This window comes from Chenopodium quinoa, unplaced genomic scaffold (genome assembly GCF_001683475.1).
Source record: "Chenopodium quinoa cultivar QQ74 unplaced genomic scaffold, ASM168347v1, whole genome shotgun sequence".
Taxonomy (NCBI): domain Eukaryota; kingdom Viridiplantae; phylum Streptophyta; class Magnoliopsida; order Caryophyllales; family Amaranthaceae; genus Chenopodium; species Chenopodium quinoa.
The window spans coordinates 18,017,183-18,028,128 of NW_018742204.1; the positions used below are offsets into that span (position 1 = coordinate 18,017,183).

Sequence of the window (10,946 nt, forward strand, 5' to 3'; positions counted from 1 at the left end):
TTGACTAATGTTCACATCCTTTGTAAACAGAAAGGTACACTAAGAACAAAAGTATGAATGGGCAGTGTTGGTAAGTAGAATATTGTAAGTGATGTCTGAAAGTGGTAATAATGAATTGTATGAACTTCCTGTTGTGAAATGTTTGATGCTGCTAAACAATTCCTGATCGAGTTTTATCTTGGAAAGTGTTTTCCATTGGTATTTCCAGTGTCTTGATAAGATGCTTGTTCTTACAGCATCACAGAAAGGTAAGCATTCAAGGATAAATAATGTGTTACGTCTAATAGCAAGTCATGCACCGATCATATCAGCGCGTGCTCTGCAAGCCACAACGCGGCCTACAGATAGAATGTAGATAAATCAGAACTTGCTTCCTCTCATAAGGCTAAAATCAATATGAATCGTGATGATTTTATCCAAAATTAGGGGTGTATAATACCAATAATAGATTATCTTTATGCATTTTTTTATTACAGGTAATAAGCTATATGTAATGTAACTTGTCATTGTTAGTGAACCAACTCAACCAAAAGCTTAAGCTAATGGTTGATGCCCAAGAATATATTTTATACTCTATCACTCCCCCTCACATGAAAGACCCTTTGGACTTGAAATATGGATGCAACACAGGCCTTTTCATACCCGGCGCAAATTAATTCCACTTTAAACGATGGGTGGATGAGATTCAAACCCGTGACCTCTATGTCACACTGGCTCCGATACCACGTTAGAAAACCTACTCAACAACAAAAACTTAAACGAATAGTTAAGGCCCAGAAATGTGTTTTATACTCTATCACGCCCCCTTTCACATGTAAAAATACCAACTCAACCAAAAGTTTAAATTGATGGTTGAGGCCCAACAATATGTTTTAGACTCTATCCGTCATTAACAAGTCACTTCTTTCTATATGTAATTACTCTATAACTTGCCATTAAAAAGTCACTTCATTGTTCACTCGTCCCATATATTTCTTGCAAATCTTGCCGGATTCTAGTGTTTGTTACCAATATAACTTTGAGGCAAAAATCATCTAATATAAATTATTAGACAGTAGCTACTTACTACCGCCATTTCGTATTTTACAACTTTTGCTAAAAATGGTTGGTGCACATTGTTTGCAACTAATGTTTTCTTTCCTTTTTAGGTTGTTATTTCTTTCTATCTCTCTCCTCATCACATGCATTCATATTCCTTTTTCTTTCTCTAGCTTACACTCACAAACAAATTTTGCCTAGGAGTCCGTGCACCCTTCAAAGTTGCAAAAAATGTGAAACAGATGTAGTAAATAAGTATTTAGGTAACAATCGTGAATCGTCATATTTTCCAAATTTCTAAAATTCTTCTTGTAAGAATTTGAAACAATGGTGAGCAAAATGACTATCGTATATCCGAATTGACCGTATATATAATAGAAATTTCCAAACAAGGGTCCTTAAACATGGAAATTCAGAAGATCAACTGCATCTACTGAAAATAATTATTATCTTTAGGGAAATTTGTAAATTATCACTCAAATAGTGGACCTGTTTTGAAATTACCCCCCGTTAAATATTTTTTTATTTTATTTACCACCCCTTAAATTTAAAAAAATATTCTGATTTCCTCTTTTTAAAAAAATTCGGTGGATTTTTAGTTTGAGGGCCGCACAAACTAACTTCCCTCCTTTTTTTTCTTCTTCTTTTCTCTCGACTTAACCCTCTCAATATTCTATTAAACTCTACCTATCACTTCCCTCATCCAATTTCTCCAATAAATTGGTGAACCATCTTCAATATTCTCCTTCTTTCTTCTTAAATTTTCTATCAAGTGTTCAACTACCCCTAAAATTTTTAAAGTAAAATACTAAGTTTTGTTTTTCTACAAAGTAATTGCTATACTGTACTTGCATGTACTAGTGAAGGGGAAAAAGTGCGAAAAGTCTCCATCTTTGGGTGTTCTTTGGGGATCAAAAACTATAGGCGAAGTTCTTGACATTCAATTGTTGAAAACGCCAATTCAATTGTCCCAAGAACCCTAATTGTTGAAAACGCCCAATTCAATTGCTCTTAGATCCTTAATTCCCAATCTACCCATTTACCCTAATTATAGTTGGCGAAGAACCCTAATTTAATTACAAATGAAATCATACCTTACTGTGAATTGAGTGTCTGCAATTGTGGGATTTATCTTCAAACAACAAATAGCAAAATCTGAGAAAATTTGGTGAAATTTGGTGAAGGGAATGGGAATTGAAGTTGGAAGCTGTTTTAAATAGAAAAATCGGGGGAGAATCAGTTAATATAGCCGTTAGGTGGAGGACTCAAACTAGAAAATCCACCGGATTTGATTTTCGTAAAAGGTAGGAATCGAAATTTTTTTTTTTTTAATTTAACGGGTAGTAATTTCAAAACAGATCTCCTATTTGGGTGGTAATTTACAAATTTTTCTTATCTTTATTAGAACAATCCACTCCAAATGCAAATTAGATACAGTCCTGAATCATAGTTTTGTCAATCATGTATCACATAATTTAATTTAATCCACAAAATTGATAAAAATTAGAAGAAGAAATTGTACCCTTTGGAATACAAAACTAGTTTATTTTAAAACATCAAATCTTAAAATAGACTATAAAAAAACTAGCAACACATATTAGTTCCTTTTAACTAAAAAAGCAACTAGCAACATAATTAGGGTTTATGAATGATTAAATTCTAATTATAATGACCCCAAATTTTAAAAATCTAGATTAGAAAATCAATAAAAGTTGGAACTTGATATAAAATAAACGAAAAAATAGAGAGAAATACTGACCTACTAGAGAAGTTGCCTCCAAAGCCTTGTTTTGACGTTTGGGTGATTCTTTAGTCTTGCTAAACGTGATGTATTTGACTATCTGAGTCATTAAGGGCTACAAGTGGCATGATTCATTCGTATTGTTTTATGTGTGCACAAATTCTAGATTTATTAAGTTATTTAAAGACAGGTTGCAGATACCCTAAAAGTTTTTAAAGTTATCCTTATATAATATAAAAGTTGTCATTTTCTTAATATAAATTTGACCTTTTTTTTTAAAACCACATAAAGTTGACCTTTAAAACACTTATAATATATTAGATTAATCATATTAGCAAAATATTTAGATATTATACATTAAAATGCAATCAAATTCATTATAAATTAAAAGTTACTGTTAGGAAATTAGGGTGTAATTGTGTTTGATTTGCGGAACAAGTCAATGAAATTAAGAACGGGAAAAGAAATAAAGAAGATAAACAAAGAACACAAGGATTTACGTGGTTCGATCAAAATAGACCTACATCCACGGGTGGGGGATTCGAGAGCTTCTTCACTATAATGGAGAAAGAAACAAGAGAATAATACAAGGAGTCCTTAATCTAATGGCTAAAAAAAAAGGTATGATCTAATTAATCAACTAAAGGGTCTTTTTATAACACAAGGAAATCCTAATAAAACCCTAAGATTGTTCTCCAAGTATTACTCAAATAGCAGTCATAGAAAAGATATAATTTTAGGAAATATTCCATCAATTATCCTAGAATAACCTAACTACCGAGCTATAGCTCGGCAGCTAAACAGTTACCCTTATAAAAATTAGTTTTACTATAAAAATTGTTAAAGTTACCCTTAAATTAACTGTCTTACAAGCTACAATAATTAATGTAAGCCCACCTTATACAAGACTTATTGCTATGTTGGTATCATTTCGAGTCATAGTGTCATACTGATTAATGGTTTTATTCTATAAGTCAGGTATCTATCTTTAGAAGTTTAGAGGTGTAGGCGACACTCATTATCAAGGAGTACGTAGTCCCAACTCTCTTTCATTTCACAATGTGAGATATTTATATGTGTTGTTTGGAACATTTCTATTTCAACAATTTATGATTTGATTAAGATCGAATTTTGGCCAAGTTTAAGATATGGTAATTTGCATCAAAACTAACTAAAAGCTTAAACTATTGGTTGAAATCCAAGTATAATTTTTTTTTTTTTTTTTTTTGAGTTAAGATATGAAAATAAGGAATGCTTGATTCTATTTCTATTTGCATTGCAATCAAGTGCAACTTTAATAATACTTTTTTAAAAATTCAAACAACTTGCATTGGAGTATTTTAGAATGAAAATTACTTGATACTAAATAAATTAAAATCTGAATGATCATTGGCTAAGAAAGGGAACATATAATTACATTTAAAAGCATTTGTAATGATAAAAAAAATCTATAGTGTAAAAAAAAAAACTCAACAACTTCTCAACGTAGGGTTTGATATGATGCAGCCTTCAATTCATCTATCAAATTTCACTATCAGAAGCAACTTTGAAATAAATTAGTTGAACCTACTGCACGTTTTTCTAATTTCTCCTTGGTTGCCTGTTAGTACATCAAGAGCTTGCAATTTCACCATGGCATTAGCCAATTTAGTGTTGAATAAGGAAGCACTTTGCGCGAATTGTTGAACAAAGGGAATAGTTTTAGGATCACGAGCCAATGCTTGGTCGATTGGGAGAATTCCTCTTTGCTTTTGTATTTGATTAAAGAAAGAGTTGTCGACTATATTTGAGCTTCGTGGATTTTGGTCAAGAAATGTGGAATTGTTCGCTGTTATGCCCTTAGGGCATGTTGGCATAAGTTGTTGGCGAAGAGTTGGGTCCATAATTGGGTCAAATTGGGTAGTACCTTGGTAAAGTCTATCTTGAAAGAATGCACAGCTTGAGACACCAACTGTGTGGCAACCTAAAAGAATAACCATCTCTTCTGTTGTAAATCTTTTAGCGCTGAATGCTGAAATAGTTTCACTAACTGTCAAAAATGGGCTCGGAAGGTTAACATCTTGGGCTCTTGACACTAGTCCATCTCTTCGTCCGGTTTGTACCGAATAGTTTGGCCCACCTCCCTATTATTGGAGAAAATTAATTGAAATATTTATATGAAAAAGATATAAATTTAAAAAATAAATAAAATTCAAATATAAGAATTGTCTAATGACTTGATATTCCATTGATGCAAATAAAACAATTTGATGAAATATTTAAGGCAATGAATTTACCAGTTTGATAAGCTCCTTAGTAGCAATAGCAATAATGTCAGCACACGAAACAACTCCTGGACATTGTGCTTCGGCTATAGCTTTCATGGCATCAATTAATTCATATCCTCTTACGCTAAGGTTGGGACCAGCTGTTTTCTCCGTAGAAAGTCCATTTATAAGGATTGATGCGTCACATCCCTTCAAAAAAATAATAATAAAGTAAATAAACATTAGATGACATATTAATTATAATTATGACATGATGAATATTAAGTTAAATTAGTTAGCATTTTATATGAAAATGACGTACATGCATTATAAACTTTTGCATGATCGCGTCATTTTATTTAGAAACTAAAAAAAAAATGAATAATAACATTTTGCAATATGAGGTATGTATAAGAAACCTATAAAGCTATAATAACTGTTTGTTTATAATGCCATCACCTTTGAAAATAAAATTGATGCAACAATAGAGATAGCAAGAAAGTTGAGGGCTTACATGTACGAAACAATCATGAAATTGCATACGAAGGATGGCAGGAAGAATAGTTGGATCCTTTCGGAAATGTTCTTGTACTTTGATTTCAAGCACTGCCTCAATATCCACTAGTTTGTTAGGGCATAGACCTTTATAAAAGCCGACCTGCAAACCCGAAGGTCTAGTAGGGGTAGGAGGACTCGAAGGAGGGCTAAGAGGCGGACTTGGAGTGATTGGGGTAGGAATATTTTTAGGGGGCTTGTTATTTCCACGACCCACATGTCGACCCTTGGAACCATGGCTCTTTTGCCCATGAGTAGAACCATAGGATTTATGACCATGACTCGATTTTGAACCTCCTTGTTTCCAACCTGAACCTTTAGACTGACCCACATGGCTTAGAGCCAAGATGAGCATGGTTAGAGCTAGCACTCTAACCAAAATGCTAGTAACGGGAAACTTCATTTTTTTTTTCTAACTTCTTAAGAACGATTATGGATAAAATTTCTAGTGTACGTGTTTGCAAATGTGTTAGCAAATTGGTTTGTATGTTTCAATTGCGCAAATGCCTATTTATATATTAATGTAAGACATGCAAATAAAACTTATAAATTATAAAATTGGTTAATAATTTAGTTTAATATAATTATCCATCAATAATTTCTTAACTTGGGCTGTTAAAAATCACAATTAGTTATGCAACAATACGTGCGAAGCAGATTGTATTGTCTCCAATTCAATTAGGCGTGGAATGTACATGTACATTTATACGTCGGTGTATACGTAATACCTACAGATTATTCCTCCTGCAGACTATCCGTATGTTATTCTGGTAGTTGGATGTTTCCTAGACAATTATTCTGAAAATTATTATATTGTTATTGTTATTATTGTACATTGCCAAGAAATTTGGGATAGAACACATAATAGAAGCGTTGACTAACAACTAGAAGCTGAAAGGTCCAAAAATTCTAGTTTACTCCGATCCTATGAGTCTAAAAACATAAAAACACAGCTTGATTTTACAAAAAGTTCGTCTCAAATATTTCAAAGGTTTATCGGAAACTTGTTTTTCCTTTTTTGTTTTTGGGAGTAATTGTAAAGTTGAGATTTCACACTTGTGATTGCACATTTTATATCATCAAAATGAAGGATTATATGTAATAGTATAAATGTATAACTTCGAGCTTAAAAATACTAGAGCGAAGTTATCTATAACTAAAATAAAAACCGCTTACATCACCATTGTACACATGTCAATTTCTCGTGAAAAATTTTCCCTCCAACATTTTCTCACTTTTATCATATTTTTTCCTTTCAAATTCAATATTAGGAAAATAATTTTTAATAAATAAATTAAAGTGTGAACATCAATTAACCAAAAGCGTATTAGTGATATTTCTCTTTTCGAAAACCCACATTTTGTGAATAAATTATATTATATTGTATTGAATTTTTTATTCTATATCTAACATTAAATTTGAATCCTTCAAAAATAATATAACATGGACGAAAATTTAATTACGTTTTAATAGTATTTTATTAGATTGATGAATACATAACCAATATTTATCGGCATATACATAATTGATAACTTTATTACTCCCTGCATTTCATAATACAATATATTGTTCATTTTTATCTAAGTTCAAACAAGGTTTTTTAATTAGTTTTTAGAACAAATAATTCATATGAGTATTTGTTATATTATATACTAACGCTGGAAAACATTGCAGATCATGGCAATTGTGTAAAGCAAATATTGTGCCATTCTATTATTATATGTGATCTCAACTTACCAACCGTTTAAACAGCTATATGCCTGGATATAAATATTTTTTTGAAGAAGATATTTGCAAAATCTGGTTCGTTTAATTTGAACCTTGGGTTTGGTGATTGATATAATATGTTGACTTTTTCAGGGGAAAACCATTCATTTGACCTTGAATAATTAATTTAATTATTTTCGTGATCACCAAAGATGTGAGAATATTTTAAATGATTATGAACAAATATTAATAAAAAGACATTATTTGGATGCACATAGACAATTAGACATGCAGAGGTTAGTCAGATTCACAATAGGTGGTTGAAACTTCTATCAAGAATATTTCCCAATTGTCTAAACTAAGCCATGCATTAATAAAGTTATAACTAGAATTCAACCCGTACCCATATGATAGTCCATACATAATACAAAGGTAAAAGGATGCTGTATACGAGTAACTAGTATTTAGCCCGTACACGTATGATAGTCCGTAGTCCGTACCTACTACTACCATGGTAAAAGGTTGCTTATAAGTTGTAAAATACTTAGATAACAATAATGTAGGCGCGACATGATTCAAGCTACCAATAGTAGGATGCGTCAAGATTATCAATCCAATTCAACATAGTTCTATTGACTTTATTTAAGCTGTAGAAAACATGGAAATTTCGTTATACATACTGTTGGACTTAATGATTTTGATGATGACACAACCTCACTTACTTACAAACTAATAAGTGTTTGATTGTCTAAGTGTGTACTCAGTTGCAAAGACCAGGAGAATTAAGTGTCATGCAAAAATACCATGAGGAACAAGAAGGCCAGAAGCAGAGCTATCCATAAAGAAGAGTTCCTTCACAGGAAGTGGTGCTTCAGAAATGAAGACTCTAGAGAAGAGAAGGTTCCCCTCAGAGAAGAAGCCTCATCAGAGAAGAGAAGTTCCTTTCAAGGAACAAGAAACCTCGGAGTAGAAGCTTCATCAGAGAACATGAAGACTAAGATATATTTTATATTCTAGGATTTATGTAAGTATAAGAAGTTAGATACACTCGAAAATTATGTGTGGAATTGGTCCAAAAGATAAAATTTGTGCATGCTAGTTTTTAGGAAAACTGTTGCTTTCCAAAAATGTTTATCTTTTTAAAAGGGATTTTATTTTATTCTGATTTTCGAAAATATCTTAAGAAAAAGGATTTTATTTATTTCTCTTATTTTCGAAAATATCTTCTGAAAATAAAATCTCTCACGTTTTCTAAAAGCTTGCGGCCTACTCCTCCATGATCTTTTTCAAGTCATGGTCTTGCACATTGAGGAGTTCATGTTTCCTTAATTTTAGGAACATGATCATCTTAGTGGGTTGGAGTAGTGGCGTAATGGATTTGCTGCACAAAGAGAATTTTCCAAAGCGTTTATTGCTCTATAAATAGTCTTTGAAATATGATGGAAAAACTCACCTTTGCTCACATAAGTTTTCAAGCTTTAAATCGAGTTAAGAGTCCAATTCCACACAAGTTTATGAGAGTGTTCTAAATGTTCTTATACTAGAGTTTGTTTATCTTTCGAGTTGTAATTTGGGGAATGGGAAAGTTTGAGTGAACTTTTGTATGAGAAAGAGAAGTGAGAAAGAGAAGTGAGAAAGAGAAGAGAAAGATAAGAGAAAGAGAACAGAGAACAGAGAAGTGAGAAGAGAGAAAGAGAAGAGAAGAGTAACAAGTTGGGTGACTTGTTCCTCGAGGTTTCAGGTTCGTAGAGGAACTTGAGTTTGAGTCTTTAGTTTGTAATAGGACCATTTGCTCTATTCTAGTGAAGATTATTTTCCCAAAATCCCAAGTGGTCGTGGTTTTTCTCCTTGTTAGGGCCAAGGAGTTTTCCACGTAAAAATCTCTCTTGCATTCTTTAGTTCTTTTAGTTAATCTTTCTATTCCTTTAGCTTACTTAATCTTAATTCCGCAAAAATTTTGGCTAAAGTCTTATACTACAATTCAACCCCCCCCCTTCTTGTAGTATTCATTGAAACAACACATAACCTAAGGGATAGTTCCTTACTTATATTTACTACCTCTGTTTCACATTTTTTGCAACTTTAAAGGATGCACGGACTATTGGATTTGTTTGTGAGTGTAAATTAGAGAAGAAAAAATAGGCATGCATGTGATAAGGAGAGAAGTAGAGAGAAATGACAACTTAAAAAGAAAAGAAAACATTAGTTGCAAATAATGTGCAGTATTTAGTTTCGGCAAAAGCTGCAAAAAAATGACACGGAGGTATTACAACTAAAATAAAATTCAATAAAGTGTAGAAGATTAAAAATAAGTTCAGAAAAAAAATATATTAAATTTTGGTAAGGATTAATAAGAGCTAAATAAGTTCAATTTACAATAAAAATAAGTTGTAATAAAGTTTAATATGTTTAGATAGATAAAAATTTAAAAATTCTAGTATGGTCACTCTCACAATGACCATCACTATAATTAATTTTCATTGGTTGTTTTTAGATTTATTTTTTAGCTTGGTCAAACCTTATTTAAGGGTAATTAAGGTAATTTGCTTTTTTAATTCATTTTCTTATTTTTCAAATTTCAATTAATGATTTTCAGAAATTCTTAATTTAATTTCGAAATTATTTTATCTAATTTTAATAAAATCTAAAATTAAGATTAAAAAAAAATTAAAAATCGAAAATTTGTTCTTCGTCGTTCTTCGATGTTCATCAATGTTCTTCCTAGTTCATCCAAATTTTTCATCAAATAATGAAATCAACCACGATTTTATGTTCCATGTACCTTAATTTCAATCGCGCATCAATTGAGATCGAAAAATAGGCTTCATTTATACAACCATTGCGCAATTTTATGGTACACAAAATCGGTTTCTATCATCCTGTGGGTGGATTCTTAATCTTTGAATTATAGATTTTAATTGTACAAAATCAAGCACCGGATTCGAAAATAGCGATTTAAGGTATAAGAAATCAAAAATTTTAAGTTTTTCGGTAATATATGTTCGTCATGAAAATCTGAGAAGAAACCGTAACACATTTTTTTTCACAACTTTTTTGATCCAAAAAATCGAAGATCGAATTATAAACACTATTTGTGATAAAGGTATTGACCCAAATACAAATATGACATAACCTTAACTGAATTTTATTAATTATAAAAAGATAATGACCAAATGTAACATTGGACATTTCCAATTATTATAATAGAATTTACTTCGATGGCAACTTATAATACGATGAACCTGGAAAATGATTCGAACTAATCAATAAACAAAAATTATGGAATCGATATATTTTAAGTATAGAAATTGCATTTTAATATTGGAAATCACTTATTCTAATTATGATCTTTTCCTAAATTTCTATTTTTTTTTAATTTTGAATAGATTATATATTGGAAATCAGTTATTCTAAATAGGATATTTTCCTAATTTATTACCTTTAAAAGTTAAATGATTTTTATCTTTTAAATTTTAAAAAATCTTTACAAACAACAGCGTTAAGGTTCTTTGCTTCACATCTTTATCATCCTCGCATACTCTTTTCAACCGAATTTGTTTCACAGTTTGCACAAGTACCTTTGATATAGGTAATGACATAAGTATGAGTATGGTAAAACCGGATATAAGTATTTGTAAAAGCTTAGTCAATTAATCGGT

The 10,946-nt window shown here is 31.2% G+C and overlaps 1 protein-coding gene across 1 annotated transcript; it reads right to left on the reverse strand.

Annotated features, from left to right (window-relative positions):
• Nucleotides 1-3,926: 3,926 nt before the first annotated feature.
• Nucleotides 3,927-6,043, reverse strand: LOC110695090 (peroxidase 57-like). Its single transcript, XM_021872337.1, has 3 exons — nucleotides 5,540-6,043; nucleotides 5,056-5,235; nucleotides 3,927-4,902 (listed from the first exon to the last, which is right to left on the reverse strand). Exons 1-3 carry the CDS (start codon nucleotides 5,981-5,983, stop codon nucleotides 4,336-4,338), a joined length of 1,191 nt encoding a protein of 396 aa, XP_021728029.1. The 5' UTR covers nucleotides 5,984-6,043; the 3' UTR covers nucleotides 3,927-4,335.
• Between the last annotated feature and the right edge of the window lie 4,903 nt (nucleotides 6,044-10,946).